Genomic DNA, 24,637 nt, shown 5'->3' on the forward strand with positions numbered 1-24,637 from the left:
GATTTTCTCTTTCTATTTGAGCTTTTCTTATCTCAATAGTCGAACCTTCCCATGTAGGTTCTAACATGGCTAATTCATCACAAATGGGAGATAAAATCCCATAAAAATCTCTCACACTTTTGTCTCCTTGTTTAGCATTACGTACCTTGTCTTAGAGGTAATATAGTCTAGCCATATCCTTTTGAATGAAGGAGTTTTTTAAGAAGATCCATGCATCACATGCTTTCTTGAACTTGATAATGTTGGTGGCAATCTTAAATTCCATGGTATTCATAAACCATGAGAGAATTTGAGCGTTGCTTGCTTCCCAATCTTTCAACTTATCTTGGTATTCTTGTAAAGTCTTTTCCTTTTCTTCTTTGGACAATACTTTGACTTGATCAACTTCTCTTCTAGTCAACTTGAGTTGGGGTTCACTCGTAGAACCACTAACAAAGCCCCATAGCTTTTTGTCTTTGATGTGATTCTCCATTGTCGTCGCCCACATTAGATAGTTGTTCTCATTTAGCTTGTATGTGATGACGGAGGTGACATCTATTTCTCCCATAATGAATTGCAAAAATTTGAATAGAGGAGCGGCTAGCACACACGTGAAGGGCACAACAACACAAAGGATTACTAAGGAAGCCTTTTCAAAGACCTCGCTCTGATACCATGTAATCAAACACGAGTGCACTATTACAACGCCAATGAAAGACTACACAAGTGCACAAATATAAAATGATCACTAGTGGACCAATAACAATCTCACGAAGGTGATATCGAAAAATCACTCTCACAAAAATAGCACAAGGCTTAAAGCCAAAGTAGAGTTTTGCAAACACACAAAAATGTTTTAGAAAAGCATAGCATACAAGAGAGAGGTGAGGCTCTATTTATAGAGCCTCACCTAATGAATGGGAGGCAGTCCAGCAAATGTTGGACTGCCTTCCAACAGTCAAAAAAACTGACATATACAGACAAATAAAAAAGAAAAAGTAAAAAGTGAACAAAAAATAAAAATTACATTTCAGTTCCTAGTGGACTGTTCTAAATAAAAGGACAAAAATACCAAATGTTAGGTATTTGTATACACTTTAATTTTTACACACCCATTTACGTCCTATAGTTTTCCTTCCTTTGGGTAATGTTTAGATTTCTCAAGTTTCTGTCTTTTGCAAGGCTTCTAATTCATCATTTATGTCATTAATCCATTCTAGATGATGTTTAGCCCCATGATAAGATTGTGGTTCGGAATACGAGTGTATGGTCATTAGGCATGATCTATACCTTTGTTCAAAGGAATCATAGGATACAAATCTACTAAGAGCTCTTAAATTCTTATGGATTTTCTAAGACTAAAAGAATCTCCTTCTTGATTTTGAGAATATCTTTCTAAAGCACATGGTGGATGATTTGTTGTACGTCAAGTATAGGTTTATATATCATTGTGAGATGGGTCTATACCATCAAGACCCCCCATTCACACTCTCATTTGCATTATGCGTATCTTCATTTCTACTCTCATGTGTGTCATGAATACTTTCACATCGTTCATATTCATTAATAAGGTAAAAAAGGAATGAGTAGTCGCAACTTTCTTGGATTTTTTTCCTGAAAAAACCAATTTCATTTTCAAGAAAAGTGACATTTTGAGAAACATATAATTTGTTTCTTTCAATGTCATAACATCTATATCCCTTTTAGTTTTCGCCATAGCCTAAAAAAACACAAGGGATTGCTTTTGGAGAAAATTTATCATTCTTATTGGTAAAGACAAAGCATTTGCATCCAAAGACCTTTAACCTTTTATAATCAAGAGATGTTTTAAAAAGTTTTTCAATAAGAGAGATATTTTCAATGTTTTTGAAAGGCATTTTATTTATTAAATAAAATGTCGTAAAGGCGGCTTCGGGCCAAAAAACTTTTGGAACATTTCTAGACACAAGAAGTGTTCTAGTAGTTTCAATAATGTGTCTATGTTTCCTCTCGGCTAGTCCATTTTGTTGAGAAGTGTATGGACGGGATTTTTGGTGAACAATCACATTTAAGCCAAGATAATTTTTAAATTCTTTTTACACAAATTTTCCCCCGTTGTCGGTTCTAAAGATTTGAATATTAGTTTTAAATTGATTCTTAATATAACAATGAATTTTTTTAAAACACTCAAATACTTCTGACTTTTGTTTTAGAAAAAATATCCAAGAATGTCTACTATAGTCATCTACAAACACAACATAATATGATACCCCTCCTTTGGATACGACTGGAGTCGGTCCCCATACATCCGAATGTACTAACTCAAATGGATTCTTAGTTATAAAATGTATTGGTCCAAAGGGCAAAGACTTCATTTTGCCAAGAATGCAATCTTCACATACAAAATCTCCTTTATAATTTGAAAGAAATGGAAACAAGTGTAATTTAGTCACACTAGGATGTCGTAGTTTTTTGTGCCAAATTTCTATATCTTTCTTTTTTCACAAAATTACAAAATATTTATTTTGGTAACTCAAGATTGTCCATGACATAAAGATCTCCTCTTCTATGGCCTAGCCCAATCGGCTTCCCGGACTAGAAATCTTGTATTAGACAATCATTAGATGAAAACAATACTTTGCAACTATGGTCCGTAATTTGAGAAACAGATAAAATATTTAAATTTAATTTTGGTACTACTCTAATATTTGGTACGTGAAAGATTTGATGTTTTAGAAAAATCCAAAAAACTTTTGAATTTCAAGGATGTTTCATCGGCGGTTAAAACATAAAAATCATTTGGGCTAAACTTACATTCGGAAAATATGGACTCATTTGGTGTCACATGAAAAGAAGCACCGGAGTCAAGAATCCAAGAGGTCTTATCATGGTCACCACTTATACATATGGTCGCTCCCGAAAAAAGAGAAAGCTTGAGCTTTAAGCATGGGTTGTAGTGCCTCTATTAGTTGAGCCAAAGAGAGTGAGCTAATGCATTTGGAGTCGTCTATATCACTCCTTGTTGGAGAGTAAAGACCTCCACATTCACCTGTGCAGGAAAGAGAAAAACGAGAAGAAGGGGCTGCAAAACACGTCTGTTGATTTCAGCGTGTTTCTCATTCTACGAAAGGTTTAATATATAACTAATACATAACCTTTTTAGGGTACTAAAATACCCTTTAATAATAAACATATTTACAACACACATTCATCACTTTGGATTTGGATCTGATCCATTACAGAAATCGGGTCCAGACCCGACTTAGATTAGAGAACCAAAAACGACATCTTTTCAGCCTCCCTCAAGTTGTGCATGGTCCTGGACCATGAACAACTTGCCTTTTAGAAACCAGAATTTGTCTTTTGTCAGTCCTTTGGTGAATAGATTTGCAACTTGCTCTTCAGTTCGCACAAACACAAGTTCAATCTCTTTCTCCTCAACCTTCTTTCTGACGAAATGTTGATCAATCTCAATATGCTTTGCTCGACTGTGATAGATGGGGTTAAAGGACATATTGATGGCACTTTGATTATCACACAACAGGAGTGAACGAACAATCGGTTCTCCCATTTCTGTTAAGAGATGTCTTATCCACGTAGCCTCAGCAGTCGCAGCAACCATCGATCTGTACTCAGCCTCTGTGCTTGACCTAGCGACTGCCTTTTGCTTTCTACTACTCCAAGAGACCATGTTGGATCCAATGAAACTACAATAACCAGATACAAACCGTCGTTCATCTGGGTCACCTGCCTAATCAGCATCAACATATATAATGATTTTATGGCCACCTTTATTTAATTCACTTTTCCAATACACCATCCCATCACCAACAATACCCTTTAGATAACGAAGTATTCGCTTAATTGCCTCCATGTGCGATGTATGAGGTTCATGCATAAACTGAGATACTTGATTCACCGAATAGACTATGTCAGGTCTGGTAAAGGTCAGATATTGTAACATTCCCACGATCCTGTGATATCTAGTGGGATCCTTATATAGATCCCCTTCTTTAGAACTCAATTTTTGATGGACGATGCTTGGAGTTGCCAATGGCTTACAATCTTTCATGCCTGCTCTACTAAGAATATCCATCGTGTATTTGTGTTGAGTAAGAGTAAGTGTATCACACGTTTTATCAACTTCCACTCCAAGAAAATATCGTAGATCACCGAGAACTTTCATTTTGAATCTCTGATTTAATATATTCTTTACCTCCTCAATATGGCTTCTGTAATTCCATGTGATGATAATATCATCGACGTATATTAGCAGAAGAGTGGTTACATCTCTTTCATTGTAGATGAATAATGAGTGATCTAGAAGAGACCGAGAGAAACCGTGCTTCTGTATCTCCAACGAAAAACTCCCGAACCAGGACCGAGAAGCTTGCTTCAATCCATATAAAGTTCTTTTCAACTTGCATACATAATGATTGGCATCTCGTTCTGCATACCCGATGGGTTGTTCCATATAGACCTCCTCTTTTAGGTCCCCATGTAAAAACGCATTTTTAACATCTAACTGGCTCAACGTCCATCTATGTTCAATGGCAAGACCCAACACAATACGAATGGTTCCCATCTTAACAACAGGGCTGAAGGTTTCATCAAAATCTTGTCCTTGTTCTTGTGTGAACCCTTTGGCTACAAGTCTAGCTTTATACCTTTCAATGCTCCCATCTGGTTTATATTTTATCTTGTATACCCATCTCGACCCAACTACATTCCTATCTAGTGGTCTAGGCACAATTTCCCAGGTACCACATTCATGTAAAGCTTCTATCTCTTCATTCATTGCTTCGATCCATCTTCTAGAGTTGGCAGCTTGATAAAAGGTGAGGGGTTCATCCTCTTTATTTATGGATGTTAGGAACAATTGAAAATCCAATGAATTTTTTTATAACTAACCCACCTGTCAAGCGGATGTCGGGCCCGCGTAGATCTTTTGATGTTGTCCAACATATGTGGAGCAGAGGTAGAAGGACCAGAATCATTATTACAAGAAGAGGATGAGGGCTCTTGCTCCTTTTCTCGCCAGGTGTATACAATACCTTTATACTTTGTTGGCTCCAAGTTTTGTGTGGTAACCTCTTCTGTTTGGGATATATTTGATGACTCCTGACATATTTCCTTCTTGCTGCAATCTGCAGGACAATCTTCTCTAGCATTAGAGAAGAGTTCTGAATTTAACCATGGATCGTACACCTCAACACTTGGACCTGAACTAGCAGTATGAGAACTTGGATCAACAGGCTGATTGTCAAAGTTCATCTCGTCAAAAAAGACATTCCTCGATATTTTGACGTGTTTGCTCAATGGATCATAACACCTATACCCCTTATAGTCTTCAGCATATCCCACGAACCTGCATTTCAATGCTTTGTCCTGAAACTTATTTCTCAATGAGTTATCAACGTGAACATAGCAGACACATCCAAACACACGTAATTCATGGTAGTCAAGATGTATTCCAAATAAAGAGAAGAAAGGAGACTTATTTTCTAAAATGGTCATGGGCAATCGATTAATCACATGAACTGTGGAGTGGAAAGCTTCTGTCCATAGAATGATAGGTAAATTAGTCTCGTGCAGCATGCTTATTGCACTCTCAACAATATGTCGATGCTTTCTCTCTGTAATTCCATTCTGTTGAGATGTATGTGGGCAAGACACTCTTCTCTTTATCCCATTATGTTGAAGGAAACTAACAAAATCACTGGAAGAGAATCCCCCTCCTCCATCGCATTGGAAATTGAGTATATTGGTCGAGAAATGATTTTTGACAAAGGAATGAAAATTTTGGAACAATCCAAAAACTTTTGATTTATGTTTCATGAAGAATATCCAAGTACAGCGGGAATAACTATCAATAAAGATGAGGTAATATTTGCTACCAGAAACAGAAGCAAATGGGGCAGGGCCCCACACATCAGAACATATGGTCTCAAAAGGCCTTGAAGCTCTCTTATTAATTAAATTGAAAGGCAAAACATGACTCTTACATAAATGACAACTAGGACATTTTATTTCACTAGCTTCTGAACTCAGACTGGACTTAGGAATAAAATTATTCGAGACAAGTTTTTCAATAAAATGACGACCACAATGACCCAAACGACTATGCCAAAGGGTTGGCTTATTACATTCAGATATGGCAAACACATATTTAGAAGGAACAAAAGACGAATATTGAGGCTTCAAGGATGAATCAGCAGAATGAACAGCGAAGGAAGGATCTTCTTGGAAGATGTACATGTTGCCTTGTCTCTTTCCTTCAGCGAATGTCTCCCTCGTGTGAAGATCCTTGACATAAACAGAAGAGGGAGTAAATTCAACTGAGGCATTAACATCATCAACAAGTTTTGAGACAGAAACAATGTTCTTCTGGATATTAGGAGCATGAATAACATTTGAAAGATTAAGAGAAGACTTGGACATGGGTATAATGGCATTTCCAATATGCGAGATGGAGTGATGAGAACCATCTCCTGTGACTATGCTACTCTTACCAACATAAGGGTTAAGATTTAAGAGTTTACCCGCATCACCTGAGACGTGTGTCGCTGCTCCGGAATCGACATACCAAATGCCTTTATCATTTTGTTTCATATTTAAGCCTGCTAAGGCTGTCAATAACAACTCTTTTACTTCTCCATCCTTCTTAGCCTCTGCTTGTGGAGTTTTTCCCTTATTTTGAGGATTGAACCAACAATTTGCCTTAATATGTCCTTTCTTATTGCATAGGAAGCAGGTAGGAATAGGCCTTTGTCCCTGTATATTGGCCGTTGGAAGGATACCACGACCACTAAAGACATTTCTCCCTTGTCCTCCCTTTCCTCGAAAAGAATTTCCTCCTCTGCCTCTGCCATAAGTCAGTCCCGTGGCCAGCACATCTTGAGTTCCTGAATGAACATGGGTGTCCTCAGAGAACCCTTTTAGGGTCATTTCATACTGTAGTAGTTTTGCACGAAGATCTTCAAATTTTGGAAGTTCCGGGAGACACAACAAGGATGTCACCAGAACATGATAGTCCGGCCCTAATCCACTCAAGGTCTGTTGTACTTTGTCTTTATCACTGACGAGACATCCCACAATAGCCAGTTGATCTGTAATGCCTTTCATTTTATTCAGGTACGCCATAATAGACATCGAATCTTTCTTCAACATTTGAAATTCTTGCTTCAGAGATCTGTGAATATGTCTAAACTAACTTGTCCCACAACTCTTTGGCTGAACAATCATCGGGAATGGCAACAAGAACTTCCTGTGAGAGTATTGATGTGATGTATGCCACTAATGCTTGATCCCTTTTCATTCAGGCGACATAATCTGGATTTTTGAGAAGAACGATGGATTGTGCCCCTTTATCGTCTGTCTTTTCCTGCGAGGTGAATTCTGGAGGGATTGCGACTGATCCATCCAGATGACCAGAGAGATCCTGGCTCCTTATAAAAGGAACAATCTGTCTTTTCCAAGTCAAGAAGTTGGAATTGTTCAGCTTTTCAGAGACCAATTGGCTAAGGAAGTTGGAGGAAAGGCCTGACTGTGGGAAGGTTGAGTCCATTGGTAAAAGAAGATAAAGAGAAAAAACTGAAGAGAAAAAAACTGAAACAAAAAATTCAGTCACCCGAGCCTGCCTTTTTTTTTTTAAAACAGGCTTATTAAACTCGGGTATGACCAGATGGGTAACTGATCAAACAGTTTTCGAGACACGACTTGAAAATCGCACAGAGGAATATGAAAAAGGTGAAACAGAATATTGGAAACTGTGGCAGCACAATATTGATCTTTGAATGTATAGTATTCAGACTTAAAGCACTTCAATAATGAATATCAAAACGTGGAAGTGGTTTCAGATCTGATAAACATGAAAACAGGACAATTAATAACTCAAAAAAAAAAGGAAACGCCACAAGCATTAATCTTAACGACTGAATATGCAGATTTAAGTGAACACCTCTGGGGCAGTTAACTGATTATAGAACAATCAGTTCTGAAGAGGATAATGGCACGTCTCGACAAAACAGAAAGAAAAATGGCTGAAGAGGTTTACCAGATTTGAAAGGCACGCTGAGAGGTTACCAGATTTGAAAGGAAGGAGGAGACGTACCCAGAGGTCGGCTTATCAGATCTGAAAGGAAGTCGGGCTCTTACCAGGGCCGAAGGGGAATAGGGACACGCACGCAGAGTTCACACACGCAGAGTTCATGCACGCAGAGGTTAGGTTACCAGGAAGAAACACGCACGCAGAGTTCACGCAAAGTTGGAGTTGGATAGGAGCGATCTTTTTGGAAGACAATCTCAGGCCCAACATTCAACGTTGCTCTGATACCATGTTGGAGAGTGAAGACCTCCACATTCACCTCTACAGGAAAGAGAAAAACGAGAAGAAAAGGGGTTGCAAAACACGTCTGTTGATTTCAGCGTGTTTCTCATTCTATTAAAGGTTTAATATATAACTAATACATAACCTTTTTAGGGTACTAAAATACCCTCTAATAATAAACATATTTACAACACACATTCATCACTTTGGATCTGGATCCGATCCATTACAGAAATCGGGTCCAGACCCGACTTAGATTAGAGAACCAAAAACGACATCTTTTCACTCCTTTGAACTGAAGCAACTCTTTTGTCTTCTTTATGATCATCCTTCTTCCTTTTGGGACAAAAAGGCTTGATATGTCCCGGTTCATAATGATAGCAAATTATCTTTCCACCGTTTTTGTATTCATGATCACTCTTCTTGTGATTCCTTTCATAGTTGTTGGTGTTTCTTTAAATGAGGAGGTTTGAAAGTTCTAGTATGATTACCGAGGTTTGACATGGCAAGTACGGATTCTTCATCCTTTAAAACGGAAGGCTTCTTCAATCTATTTTTCTCCATAGTCAATTCTTTAAGAGTTTCCATTATAGAAGGAATACCTCCTCTATGAAGGAGAGCCGACTTGGTTCCTTCAAATTCGGGTTAAAGTCCATTAATAAATTAGTAGAAATGCTTAGTTATAATTTGATTTTCATGAAGTTCTACATCTTGTGGGCAACGCCGTTTTGGCTCAAGAAGAGCCAATTCATCCCAAATAAGAGAGAGTGCATTGTAGTATTCCCTAATGCTCATCTCTCCTTGAGTCATGGTTCTCACCTTGTTTTGAACATTGCATATGTGTGCAATATCTTTAAGACTATACATGTTTTTAATATATTTCACGCATCACTAGCGAAATCAAATTTCGCCAAGCTAGAACATTTGTGGATGTCTACACTATTGATGAGTCATCCAATTATTTTGGAATGGCCCATCCTCTACTCTTTCTATTTCTTTTCATAGTCGAAAACGGCTTTACCCATTTTCACTCCTTGAAGAGCAACCTTCTTCCCATTCTCAATTTTCGTAAGAATGAGCTTAGGCACTTTTTTGGTACCATCCACCAAACCCCATAGTCCTTCCCATATTTTGTGTTTTACAATGGATGACCACATCACATAGTTTGTATCATTTAGGCATACGAGAATAGAGACTATTACTTCCCTCTCATTCTCCATTTCTTTACAATGTGAAGAGAAATGATAAAGAAAGAGACAGTGGGGAGAAGAAGAGAAAGAGAAAGAAAATGTAATAAAAGACTTGCTTGAGAGATGGCACGCTTCTCGATGCAACAATCCTCGATTTGTTGTATTCTCTAAGCTCATGATCCTCCTCTTGATATTGTCACGAACTTTCCTCTAAAAAATTTCTTTTGGACCACCAAAATTCTGATACCATGTAATGAAATGGATTGAATCCAATAAACATGCAAGAAGACACTTTCAATCAAGTAGAATACGTGATTAAATCATCAAACCACCCACACAAGGATCTAACAAATTTGTTATTGCATAAAGACACTCAAAATTGAGTTGAGAAATACAAGGCCTCTTGTGGCCTATTTATAATACAAGAACCTCAAAGGGGGCAGCCCAAAGTGGCTGTTGGGCTGCTCCCAACGGTCAGATTTATGATCGTTGGGAGCAGCTCCAACAGTCACTTCGGAGCAGCTCCAAAGAGTACAAAAAACAGAAAATAAATATTACAAAAAAACAAAAAGAAACAAAAGAAAAACAGGTTGTCAGCCCCTAATGGGCTGACGCCTATTATAGTGAAAAGACCGAAATACCGGTATATAATGAACTCATATATATATATATATGAGTGTACATATTTTAACAATTTCTACTCCCAAGAACAAGGCAAGATTGGGGTTGGTTAGAAGCTATGTAACAGGGATTTGGCTAGCAGGGTGCCGCACCCGCATCGACGCGACTCGACGCGGGTGCGGTCAACCTGACCCTGGGTGCGTTGACCGCACCCAGGGTCATTTCGGTCCATTTTTTGGATTTTTTTTTTAAATTGCCCTATGAAATGGGCTGCGTAATTTAAAAAAAAAACTTATATATTTATCCTGAAATGGGCTCAGGTTATGGTAGGTAAGCCTACCCGTTATGGACTGGCTAAGAGATACGTGACACACATATTTATACTATTGTATCGGGGCTTGCTTCCCTTCACTGAGCGATATTGGACTAAACTTATTCACCTTTAGGCTTTAGCTTATATTGCCAGAAAACCTTATTCACCTTTCTTCTTTTTAAAGAAAACATTAATGACACATTGATGGGAGAGAGAGAGAGAGAGCATTAAACATTAAATGAGAGAGAGAGAGTATTAAATGGAAATGCTTTGTAATGATGCACCGTGCTTCCATTCATTAACAAAACCTCATGAGAACAGTCGGGAAGTGAAGGGTGAGGAGCTCTTAGTTGTTATAAAAACATGACCTTTTCATTAACAAAAATTTCATCATTTTTAATGGGTCGGGTTTTGGACTTTATTATCCATAACCCATAATACAACCTAAAAGATGATAGGACTAAAGTTTTTTTTTTTTAGTTTAATGGGTCCATAAGAGCCCGACACGATATCTTATCAGGTTGGCCCCGACCCAACTTTTTTCAAGCATGGTTCTCAAACTGAGGTTTGAGCCCGACCCAAATCAAACTGGGTACCTGGATGCTCGTCGAGAACCCAACAACTTTTTTGCCCTATGAAATGGGACCCGCGCCGAGGGGAACCCCCGGACACCCCTTATATATATATATATATATATATATATATATATATATATATATATATATTTAAATTTTTTGCCACACCCACACCCGCACCCAAGGTTTTTGAAAGTGCCGCACCCGCACCCATGTGACATAGGTTAGAAGTGGTTGGCTAACTAGAGGATTCATATCAGAATCATTAAGGGCCATTGCTTAGTGCAATCGTAAGAGAGTTCATGGAGACATGGGTTGAAGTCCTAAGGATAGCCACTTTTGCATAAAAAGCAGAAAGATAGGACCAAGGCCACTACACACATTCCTAGCACCCCAGAGAAAGGGACCACACTGGGCATGGCCTTTTGTCATATTGAATTAGTATGTCAGCTCATTATGAAGATCTATATAACTTGAAAATCTAAAGAAGATAAAAGCTAAATCTTATTCACGTATTTTTTTTATTGGAATATGTTGGAACTGAATGAAGACAAATTCCATCCTATCAAGGTCTACAAGCTTTCAGATATTGCAGTAAAGTTAAACATTTTACCTCCATGTATGAGGTCCGACAACGTTCATAAGTTCGCTCAAGGAAAGTCTGCACATACTCCACAAGTTCACTAGCATATTTTGGCATTGCTTGTGCCCAGCAAAGGACCTGGGGAGATTAATTCATCCTCAATGCATAGTTAGAAACCGAAATAAATGAATAAATGATTGCACAGTGTCCTAGCTCTGCAACTATCAAATGGGAAATAGAAACTAAATATTGAATGACATTATTTATATAAAAATTCAATTCTTATAAAAGCTAATATACCTCCTTTGCCAAGAAGTCAATAGCCAAAAGACCTTGAAGTACAGGACGCCCCTTACTGACCAAAGGGTTATAAGCAGATGTAGCATGTGTCCTTGGTCTAAAAGCAGCAGGACCTACATAATTATTTCAAGAGTAACTGACATGTTGCAGTTGCAGCACAGAAAATATATGCAAAGTGTTCATATGCCCACCACAAAAAAAAGCATCTCCATTGCATTAATATCATGATAAAAAATGTGATATTTTCAGAATAGGTGACATATTGAACATAAATATAATACCAGCCAATGAAAATATCACAGTAATTCAAAATATTGGGGATATATGTTACAATGTTTTTAATGGATCCAAAGATCTTTCAATTTTATATTAAGAACAATATTTTACTTAAGGTAAGGAATAATGAACAATAATAGATATCATGATTCATTGATACCTTTACTTTTACATCATGAAGACATTGGATTCACCACACACAGTCACACGGTATGTATGGCATGCTAACTATAATACATCAAGAAGATTTAAATTAATTTACTCCCTTAAATAAACACATTCTCAAGTCCTTGACTGCAAATACAAGAAGCTTATAAACCAGCACAAACTTTTGAACACGCATTAACATTGCTACATAAGGCTCATTTCCATTCAGAATGGGTGACTGAATGACCTGAGCACATCAACACATCATTCTGCCATAACACTTCATACTTTCATGCTGATACACATAATACTCACTTGATATGGCTTGTTGGACGCATTTCCTATAATCCACAAACATTGCTGGCAAAAAGTGATCCTTCAGGAAGTTTTCTACAAATGCTTGCAATCCATCATTGCTGCAATACTTCAAAGAAAGTCCTCAAGTACAATATCAAAAGGAAAGCATCTTGAAATTGGAAAGATAGATGGCAGAACTAAAAGTAACTAATGGAGATTCACATGGTCAATAAAAGACTTGTATATCAGCAGAAATGTGCATGTTTTCTAGTATTTAACATGTGATCTGTGCAGGATTCTAACAAGACAAGCTTGCCATGCAACGCAAGAACCACAAGAATCTAAACAATGACATTCAAACAATGGATTCAGAAAATGCTTACATCACTAAGATTTTCGGGATTTCAAATGGCAAACTGATGAAAAACAGAAAAAGAAAAGAAGGAAATACTGAAAGATGAATCAGAGCCCAGTTAAGATGCTGGGAAGTGGGTTTTGAAGCGAGGAGCTATGGCAAAGCGACGTCAGCCAGGTGGCTGGCAACTACAGATCTGAGGTGAAGTTTGGACTTGAGTCTAATAGCATTTACCAGAAGATCAATTTATAAATTCATTGCGGCAAGAACCGGGTACTTTCGAGTTGTTTTGAGCATTATGTATTTTCAAGTTTTTACCAATTGTCAGCCCCTTTTCTAGTCTTCTGGAGGTTTGACAAAATGGGCCTTGTTAGATCATTTTTGAGGGCTGGGTTAGGTGTGGATTGTGAGTAGAAGTGTAAAGTTAACCGAAGCAGGTTTGTTAGAGAAGCAGAATTATGGAAATCCTGAGTAAAGCAGGTCATCTAACCTAGTAACTGCTGAAGTGTGATTCAACATTTAGTTATGGGATTAAGGTTATTTTGGCAAACTGAGCATGTTTTCACTAAAAGTGAAGGGCAAATCAAGAGTTCTTTGAGTGCTTTAGAGGCAGTGATGACCAAGGTGTGAAAATATCTCAAAAAAGAGATAAAGTGTGTGATAAGCACAACACCACCAATGTGCACAAATGCACAAGAACACTTAGAACAAATGTACACAAAGGTACAATAAAGAAACTCAAATGCACAAAGACATACAAAATATAAAGAATTTTATTGAGAAGAATGGAGAACAAAAGCTCCAAGAAGTGCATTTTACAAAGGGGGAACTCCCCTATTTATAAGAGGAAAAGGAGCCTTGGAGGGGCTCCACTAGCTGTTGGAGCCCCTCCAACGGTTAGAATTCTAACCGTTGAAGAGGCTCAACAGCTAGTGTTGAGCCCTCCAAGTTGACTTTGAGTCAACAAAAATAAAGACAAAAAAACTGAAAAGAAAAAAGGAAAAAGAGGAAAAGTAAAAATACAAAAAGAATTACAACATATTCATAATTATGAATATGCGCAAAAGAGAAATGACTAAAATACCCTTGCAGGTTTTACAAGAAAAAGGAAACATATATATTTACATATATATAAAGATAGATACATATACATATATACATGATGTATATATGTATATGTATCTCTCTTTATATATATATATATATATATATATATATATATATATATATGTAAATATTTACATAAAGAGAGATACATTTTAACACCCTCCCTCAAACTTAGGGTACAATGACCGAAAGTTTGCTAAGGAGAAAGTTGAATCTTGGAGAGCAAAGCGCCTTGGTGAAGAAATCTGCCAACTGATATTCTGAAGTTACATAAGGAAGATCGATGACTTTTTGTAGATATGCCTCTCGGACATAATGGCAGTCCATCTCAATATGCTTTGTCCGCTCATAAAACGTGTGATTCTTAGCAATATAGATTGCACTCTTATTATCACAACACAACTTTGTGGGCTCTTGAATTGGAATCCCCATGTCTTGCAGCAACTGATGAATCCAGACAATCTCCATAGTTGTAGACGTCATGGCTCGATATTCTGCTTCGGTGGATGATAGAGACACCTTCTGTTGTTTCTTACATCTCCCTGAGATCAGGGATTCACCTAAAAAAATGCAAAAGCCTGTAGTGGAGTGACGATTATTTGGGTCACCTCCCCAATCAGAGTCAGTATATGCAATTAAATTCAACTCAGAAGATGAGAAAAGGAAAACTCCCTTGTTTAAAGTTCCCTTTATGTATCTGACAACTCGGAGAATGGCACTCATATGAACGGATGTAGGAGCATGCTGAAATTGGCTTGCAGTATGCACGGCATGAGAGATGTCCGGCCTTGTGATGCTAAGATACATTAGAGATCCCACAAGTTGTCGGTAGGGGGTAGGATCCTCCAAAGGTTTCCCATCATCGATCTTCATTTTTTATCCCACAATTTCAGGGGTCTCACAGATTTTATCATCAGTAATACTTGATCTGTCAAGAATCTCACATGCAAGTTTAGTTTGAGACAAAAAATAGCCTCTATGAGAGTAGGCTACCTCGATACCAAGAAAGTAAGTCAGATACCCCAGGTCTGACATTTCAAACCTTTCTTTTAAAGTGGTTTTAATGTTTCTGATGCCCTTTATGTCACTACCTGTTATCAACATATCATCAACATACAACAGTAAAATCACAATTCCTGCATCAGACTTTTTGACGAACAGAGCAGTGTCAGTGTAGCATGAGGAAAAACCATTTTGAACCATCACATCATTAAATCGATCATACCAAGCCTTAAGGGCTTGTTTTAAACCATAAAGCGCTTTTTGCAAACGAAGGACTTTCCCCTTTGGTACGTTCATACCAGGAGGAGCATCCATGTAGACTTCTTCATTAAGGTCCCCATTTAGAAATGCATTTATAACATCCATTTGGTAAATATTCCATTTTTTAATAGATGCAATGGTGATCAAACACCTTACAGTAACCATTCGTGCAACAGGAGCAAAGGTTTCTTCGTAATCGATGTCGTATTCTTGACTATATCCTTTTGCGACAAGACGGGCTTTATATCTTTTGAGAGTGCCATCACTCTTGGTTTTGACTTTAAAACCCCATCTACATCTTATTGTTTTCTTTCCTTCTGGAAGACATTGAAAAACCCACGTTTTGGCTTTGTTGAGGGCTCTAAGTTCGTTGTCCATGGCATCCCTCCATTCTATCATTTCCTTAGCTTCTTTAAAATTTCTAAGTTCTTAATATGAGTGAATGGCACTAAGACATGCCCTATGCTTTGGAGAAAAAGACTCATAGGATATAAATCTAGAAGGATTTTTCCTAGATCTTTCAGTTCTTCGAGAGATGTTGGAAGATTCACTAAGATCACTATATTTCTCTATAGCACTTCTAAAAGTGTTTTTATCTCTATGAGTATAGGTAATTGGTTCATTTATCATTTCTTTTTCATCATGAATGGTTTGAGGAATACTTTCACTTATATCCTCATTCTCATTTAATTCATCATCGCTAAAAAAATCTTCATTTCTAGATAATAGTTCAAACAAAAAAGAATAATCGGCATTATCTTCATGAGTTTTGTGTTCTTCAAAACCACTTATGTTTTCTAAAAAGGTTACATTTCTTGAAACATATAGTTTATCATTCTTAATATCATAACACCTAAAACCTTTTTGGGTTTCCGAATATCCTAAAAACGCACAAGGAATAGCTTTGGGAGATAATTTATCATTCTTATCGGTGAGAACAAAACATTTACAACCAAAAATTCTTAACCTATTGTAATCGGGTTCTTTTTTATACAAGATTTCATATGGAGATATTTGATTCAAGTTTTTGGATGGAAGTCGGTTGATGAGACAAACCGATGCAAGAGCCGCTTCGGCCCAAAATCTTTTTGAAATTTTTTGAGAAATTAGCAAAGTTCTTGTAGTTTCAATTATGTGTCTATGTTTTCGTTCGGCCAACCCATTTTGTTGGGGAGTTTTGGGACAAGATCTTTGATGAACAATCCCATTATTTTCAATATAACTTTTGAAATCATTTGAGAGATATTCTCCCCCGGAATCGGTTCTAAGAATTTATAATTTACTATTGAATTGATTTTGTATTAACATGTGAAAAACCTTAAAAGTAGAGAAAACCTCATGTTTATGTTTGAGGAAATATATCCAACTATACCTTGAAAAATCATCCACATAAATAACATAATACGAAAAACCTCCCTTAGACACAACGGGTGCCGGTCTCCAAACATCCGAATGCACAATTTCGAAAGGCTTAGTTGAAAACATAGTTCTTTGTCCAAAAGGTAAGCTTCTCATTTTACCAAAAATACAATCATTACAATTGAAATTGTCTTTACATAAGGTTTTAGCAAAATGTAAATACGAAAGCTTGACAATATTTGGATGCCCAAGGCATTTATGCCAAACATTTATATCCTTATGTTGGGCAACATTACAAAAAGTGGTTTTTGGAATTTGAAGAAATTCCATGAGATAAAGATCTCCCTTCCTAGAGCCTTCCTCAATCAACTTCCCGGACCGGCGATCCTGTATCCAACATTTATTTGATGAGAATTTGATATCACACCCATGATCCGATAGTTGAGAGACGGAAAGCAAATTTAAATTTAGTTTTGGTATAAATCTAACTTTTGGAATAAAAAAACCTTGTCTTTCAAAATCACCAATTCCTTTTATGTCAAGAGAAGCCCCATCCGCGGTGGAGACAAAAGAGGGTGACAAATTTTTTTGAGTATTTAGAAAGTGAAAAAACATTTGGAGTCATATGAAAGGATGCACCCGAGTCTAAGAGCCAAAGAGTCTTACCGGGAGGAGAGAAGGTGGTCATGGCGGCTCCGGAAACGGATCCCTTGAGGAGTGGTTGAAGAGCTTCCATGATTTGATTGAGAGACAAAGTAGCATGATTGGAAGTAGACGGACCTTCCTCCTTGGTTGATTGGAAAGTAGTAGACATAGCCACCATCTTCTTTCATTTAGGGCATACCGGTTTAATGTGACTCGGTTCTTTGCAAAAATGGCATATGATCTTACTATAATCTCTTCTTCCATAATGCCCACCATTTTCTCTTCCTCCTTGATTTTTGTTAAAATGAGGGGGTTTATAGGTTTTAACATTATTCCCCGGTCTTGAGACGGCATAAGCACCCTCATCCTCATCTTTAGAGGGAACGGCCAACACACTTAGATTGGTTTTATTCGTTCCCAATCTAGTTTCTTCTCCACTTAATTTGGTAAGCACATCTTCCAAAGGAGGGGAAGAGAAAGAAGATAAGAGAGAGGATCTAGTTTGTTCAAACTCGGGTCTAAGCTCATTTAAAAAGTTAAAGAAATGATCATCTTCTAATTGTTTGGCTCTCAATTCAATAGCCTCACCACTCCATTTAGGTTCTTGGAGGGCAAGCTCATCCCAAATAGTGGATAACTCGGCGAAATACTCTCTAACGGACATTTCTCCTTGTTGAAGGGTTAAAGCCTTCTTTTGGAGATAGTATTTATGGGACAAATCTCTTGAAGTATACATTCTTTCAAGATATTTCCATACTTGATATGCCTTTTTGAACTTTAGAATGTTGGCATTAATTTTGGTCTCAACCGAAGAGAAGAACCATGAGAGTATTTTGTAATTTTTCATTTCTCATTCTTCATGCTTCTTACTATAATCTTCAAAAGCCTTTTCTCTTTCTTCTCCCTCAAGAACCTTGATCTCCCCTCTCTCAAGGGTAGTAATTTTTGGTTCGGGTTCAGGAATAGTTCCTTGAACATATCCCCAAAGACCCTTTCCTTTTATATGGGCCTCCATATTCCCGGCCCAAACATGATAATTCATTCCATTCAATTTGAAGCCAAGAGAGAAGTGAGAATCTTTTTCGCCCATTAGAGAGGATACAAAGAGAAGTAAATGCGTACCACAATGCGAAATTAGTCTCTTCTTGATGTAGGAAGCTTCTAAAATATAGAATGAAGAGCCGAGTCTTCACTCCAACCACCACAACTTAATGGCACGCTTTACGAGGTACTCCAACGAAGAGAGAAAAAAGCACGATCTTCTTTTCCTTTAAGCCTAGCTCTGATACCATGTGAAAATACCTCAAAAAAGAGATAAAGTGTGTGATAAGCACAACACCACCAATGTGCACAAATGCACAAGAACACTTAGAACAAATGTACACAAAGGTACAATAAAGAAACTCAAATGCACAAAGGCATACAAAATATAAAGAATTTTATTGAGAAGAATGGAGAACAAAAGCTCCAAGAAGTGCATTTTACAAAGGGGGAACTCCCCTATTTATAAGAGGAAAAGGAGCCTTGGAGGGGCTCCACTAGCTGTTGGAGCCCCTCCAACGGTTAGAATTCTAACCGTTGGAGAGGCTCAACAGCTAGTGTTGAGCCCTCCAAGTTGACTTTGAGTCAACAAAAATAAAGACAAAAAAACTGAAAAGAAAAAAGGAAAAAGAGGAAAAGTAAAAATACAAAAAGAATTACAACATATTCATAATTATGAATACGCGCAAAAGAGAAATGACTAAAATACCCTTGCAGGTTTTACAAGAAAAAGGAAACATATATATTTACATATATATATATATAGAGATAGATACATATACATATATACATAGATGTATATATGTATATGTATCTCTCTTTATATATATATGTAAATATTTACATAAAGAGAGATACATTTTAACACAAGGTTGCCAGACTAGGAAGCGCCAGCGGGAAACAATATGGAAAGTGGAAGCGAGAAGCGATGCATTTTAAAATGTATAGGAAGCGGAATGCGAGGAATGAAAATATATATACAAGAATTGAATGGGAATCAAAATGAAAAATAAAAACTAAAATAAAAGTAACTAATATTAAATTTCATGATTTTTTTAGTGTAAGAATAAATTTTTAACAAAATCTAAAAATGATGACTACCAATTTAGAGAAAGCACATGGAAGTGAGTGAGAAGAGTGAGAAAACACATAAAAAACATGAAAAGTTAAGAGATATAAGAAGAATAGATGAAGTGTGTGTAAAGCATAGGAGAAGCGTGGGGGAATCGAGGTTCTCATCAAGTTTCGGAAATGAGGAGTATTGCGCTTCCGAAGCGAGTTTTTGGGAAAGCGAGCTTCCTACCTATCTAAGAAGTTTTCAGTAACTCTGGTGATGACTAGCAACAGGTTGAAGATGAGTGTCAGCTGTGAGAAAGGGTGCACAACAGTTCAATTCACACTCTGTGAAAAAGATTTATAATTGCCAAACAGCGAGTATAAAGAAAAGGTATATTCAATGACCACTCAAAAAATATTATAAATAGATGGTCACATTTTGCAAAAGGTTGAAGTAGAAGTGAAAACTGGTTTTGTTAGTTATCAATATCAAGCCGCAAATCTTTCCATGAAGGGGCTTTCTGAAAAGAAGTGTTTCTCTGGTTACGGGTCTTGGATCTGAAGATCCAGACCCGTGACACCCAATTTCTCATTAATGGCATTGTGTAATATTGATTATTGTAAAAAGGGTATTCTAGTACCCTAATTTTGTTTGTAATCTCATGTTAATATAAAGTAATACACAGCAGCAGCCGACCCATGTACAGCAGGGTATCGGTTTTCTCCCAAACCTCTCTCTCCCTTCCTCTACCTCTCTCTGTTTTGCAGCTCCAATGTGGGACGGACTGAAGGTTGCAAAACTAACATGGTATCAGAGCCACGCTTCAGCTGAAACTAGGATCGATTCAAAAAGACACGTCTGAAGATCCTCTTCTCCTCTATTTCCTCTTCCAAAGTCTGAAAATAAAAAAAAAAAAGGTACGGCTGTTCCTGTTTTCCTTTCTTTTTGGATTCACGACTGACCCAATCAGTCTCAGCAGATCCTACACCTATTCCCTATTCTTTTCTGGAATCACGACTTGGGATGATTGATCATGAAAATACAGACTCAATATTGAATCCAGGAAGATATAGAGGTTTTGTATATACTCGACGAGAAAGAGAGTCACCCACTATAGTTGATTCAGACATGGACACATCCTCAACATCCAACATTGTTGATACTAGAAGATCCACACGTCCTCGCCATCCAATTGAAAGGTGGGTCAGTTATGAAAATTTCTCATTAGATTTTCAACTCTTTCTAACAGCCTTGAATAAAGAAGATGAACCCACAACGTTCTCTCAAGCATCAAATTCCAGAAGATGGATTGAAGCTATGAATGAGGAGATGGAAGCTCTACATGAATGCGGTACATGGGATGTCGTATCAAGACCACCTGACAAAAATGTTGTTGGTTCGAAATGGGTGTACAAAATAAAGTATAAACCAGATGGGACTATAGAGCGATATAAGGCGAGACTTGTGGCCAAAGGTTTTACACAGGAGCAAGGACAGGACTATGATGAAACCTTTAGTCCAGTGGTGAGAATGGGGACAATCCGAGTCATACTTTCTTTAGCCATTGAACACCAATGGACCATTAGCCAACTTGATGTGAAGAATGCTTTTCTTCATGGAGATTTGAGAGAGGAAGTTTACATGGAACAACCCACGGGTTACGCAGAAGGTAATCCTACAAAATATGTCTGCAGACTAAAAAGGGCGATATATGGATTAAAGCAGGCATCTCGATCTTGGTTTGACAGCTTTTCTCTTGAAATACAAAAATATGGTTTTAAGAAATCTCTTCTTGACCACTCCTTATTTATATTTAAGGACCAAGACACAACTACTCTGTTGTTGATATATGTGGATGATATCATCATTACTGGCAGTTCCAATGATCACATTGAAGAAGTCAAACATCTCTTGAATCAGAGGTTCAAAATGAAGGACCTTGGCAAACTACGGTACTTTCTTGGAGTTGAAGTTGACAGTTCCTCTGAAGAAATGACTCTCACTCAACATAAGTATACTATTGATGTTTTCAATAAAGCGGGTATGAAAGACTGCAAGCCCTTAAGCACTCCTAGCGTTCTTCATCAAAGGCTTAGCTCTCAAGATGGAGATCCATTTGATAATCCCACACAGTACCGTAGCATAGTGGGTATGTTACAATACCTCACTTTTACTCGCCCTGATATAGTATACTCGGTGAATCAAGTTTCTCAGTTTATGCATGCCCCATGTGAAGGGCATATGGAAGCAGTTAAACGGATACTACGATATCTCAAGGGAACGGTTGGGGATGGTCTCATATATAAACGAAATACAAATGGGCAAAGTGCACATGAGATCACTATTTATTCTGATGCGGACTGGGCGGGAGATCCAGATGAACGCAGATCAGTATCCGGCTATTGTGTATTTATTGGGATGAATTTGGTTTCTTGGAGTAGTAAGAAACAAAAGGCTGTTGCCAGATCCAGTACAAAGGCTGAATACAAGTCAATGGCAGCCGCCACTGCTGAGGCTACTTGGGTTAGACATCTACTGACAGAAGTAGGAGAATCGATATCTCGTTCACTTCTTTTATGTGACAACCAGAGTGTCATTAGTATGTCTTTTAATCCAATTCATCACAGTCGTGCCAAGCATATTGAAATAGACCAGCATTTTGTGAGACAAAAGGTAGAAGAGAAAGAGATTGAGCCTGAATTTGTTAGAACTACAGATCAAGTGGCGGATATATTTACAAAAGGATTGACTAAAGACAGATTTTGGACGTTAAAAGGCAAGTTGTTCATGATTCAAGATCATGCACAACTTGAGGGAGGGTGAAAAGAAGTGTTTCTCTGGTTACGGGTCTTGGATCTGAAGATCCAGACCCGTGACACCCAATTTCTCATTAATGGCATTGTGTAATATTGATTATTGTAAAAAGGGTATTCTAGTACCCTAATTTTGTTTGTAATCTCATGTTAATATAAAGTAATACACAGCAGCAGCCGACCCATGTACAGCAGGGTATCGGTTTTCTCCCAAACCTCTCTCTCCCTTCCTCTACCTCTCTCTGTTTTGCAGCTCCAACGTGGGACGGACTGAAGGTTGCAAAACTAACACTTTCAAGTGATGTTTTCTATGCTTAAACATGCTATACTTCAAGGAGAGTATTACAAATGCTACTATAACAATTTTTTGTTTATTTTCTGCTTCATTCTCAGTCTTTTTCTCTTATATTCTCTCTCCATCTTCTTCTCTTATATTCTCCAGGTAACCTTGACGACATGACCAACAGAAAAATTATGTTCTCATAATTCTATTTAAACTGATGTAGGATGTAGACTTTTGAAACTAGGTGATGCTAGGGTTTCCTTATGCAGATGATGGATGGATAGGTAATTAAAGTTAGAATTCTCTACACCTGTATTTGAAGGAAATTTTCAAGTTTTTGACAACTTATTAAAAAGGACAATCTTGGTGGGATCTATATAATTTTTTTATGATCAAGTACAGTATGCATTAGGCAAAGTTTTATGCTGAATGGGACCAAATTAAGAAGGAATTACAGCTTTATATGCTTAACTTACCAAGGTGTTCCCTAGATTCTTCATAATCTCAAGATTCTTAATGGAAACCAAAAGGCCAATCCTAAGAACTCTAGGAATTTTAGGGCTGCAGCAAAATGCCCACTAGATTGCAGGCTTCTAAGAATCATAAGGGTGGTCATATTAATGGAACTAAATAGAACCTAAAACTATTTATTTAGAATTAGATAACAAAGAATTGCAATCCAAGTGGGATAATAATAATTAAATATTTAAATTTGAAATTAAAAAAAATTAGATTATCAATGCAAAACAAAAAAGAGACTAAGATTTTAAAAACAAAAGCATCAACATCATACCCAAGTTGTGAAAACTTCTCGGGAAGCAAGGAAGCAACCTTATCTGTGAACTGTAAAACTTTTTCCATATCAGTCAAAATTAGAATATCTATATCTTGAAAATTATAAGAATAAACAATTGCAGAATGAAACCTGAAGAACCGGTCTATAAATGGATGCTACTAGATAGATTCCTTGTTCAGGAAGAATAGATGCAGTTCCATAGCCTTCTTGTACAATTGCATTTCTCTTGCCCCAACCTTGACGGTTAGCATCAACTCCTGAAAAACAGGAAAAAGTTTATAACTCCAAGATAGAAGAAATCCAAGCAAATGAAAATTCACATAGCAGGTCCAAAACTACAGAAAAGAATAAGAGATAGCAAAAAACACCAAAAGTGAGGTGAATTATTCCACAGCCTGGAATCCCTCCTGATGCTCATTCAAATACAAACATCGACTCAAACAATAAGGAAAAGAAAGGGTATCTACAAGCAGTAAAGTTGATTTTTTTTTTAAATAAGCAGTAATACATGAAACTTTTTCAATGATATGCCACACAAACTGTCATAAGGATGTGGAGACATATGTGCACGAGACTCGCAGATTCGGGGACAATGACATCTAGAAAGTAGGACATACACACATAATATACATACATACATATATATAGAGATATATATCCTATAAAATAAAGTTAATTTCAATCATATTTGTCCAATTAACATCAGATTATGATATAATACTAAAACTCACTGTATTAACTAGAGTTATTAGTTTATGCTTGGGTTGACATCAATTTTAAAGAGAGATTTTTGTGAATTGTGGAGAGAGAGAGCATTAATGCATAATGCATTTATTACAGACTGTAGAAAAAGCGAAAATGATAAAACTGTATTTATTAAAAAGAAAATGGAGAAAAGAGAATGTTAGAAAGAGGGGAAACATGCATTACCCTTTCCTATTAATTCAAAATCTAAACACAAATGCAACAGGTTTAGGTTTGGAGATGGTCAAACGAGGGTCAGACACAGGTTTGCCCATGTCCTGGCAAATCCGAGCAGACTCCATGTCAGAGTTTGTGTCAGATAATGTCAGGTAAGATATGCATTGAAAAAGATGTGCCCCCGTAACATAGTACACAAATGTCAAAACAAAAAGTACACGGAACAAAAATATCTCCAATTCGACATGCCACAAGAACCAAATTGTAAATAAATGAATAATGCATTTCTAGTGGTAACTGGTAAAGATGAACAAAATATTGATATTAATTCATATGAGGCACCAACATCAGATGTGGCACAATTTCTTCCAAGGTTGTTTCATAGAACAGCTCATACTCTTAATACCT

At 37.1% G+C, this 24,637-nt stretch overlaps 1 protein-coding gene across 2 annotated transcripts in view; it reads right to left on the reverse strand.

The window, feature by feature from the left end:
• The window catches only part of SEC8 (subunit of exocyst complex 8), a 138,964-nt gene that overhangs the window by 41,901 nt on the left and 72,426 nt on the right, over positions 1–24,637 (reverse strand). For both annotated transcript variants that reach the window (XM_089985603.1, XM_089985602.1), the window contains exons 14-18: positions 23,438–23,565; positions 23,306–23,355; positions 12,608–12,708; positions 11,870–11,982; positions 11,600–11,707 (exon numbers count right to left, since the gene is read on the reverse strand). In XM_089985603.1, coding sequence (XP_089841729.1) covers positions 11,600–11,707; positions 11,870–11,982; positions 12,608–12,708; positions 23,306–23,355; positions 23,438–23,565 — 500 coding nt within the window. The remainder of the gene's footprint in view (positions 1–11,599; positions 11,708–11,869; positions 11,983–12,607; positions 12,709–23,305; positions 23,356–23,437; positions 23,566–24,637) is intronic.

This window comes from Nuphar pumila, chromosome 13 (genome assembly GCF_984573655.1).
Source record: "Nuphar pumila chromosome 13, dmNupPumi1.hap1.1, whole genome shotgun sequence".
NCBI classification, from domain to species: Eukaryota; Viridiplantae; Streptophyta; class Magnoliopsida; order Nymphaeales; family Nymphaeaceae; genus Nuphar; species Nuphar pumila.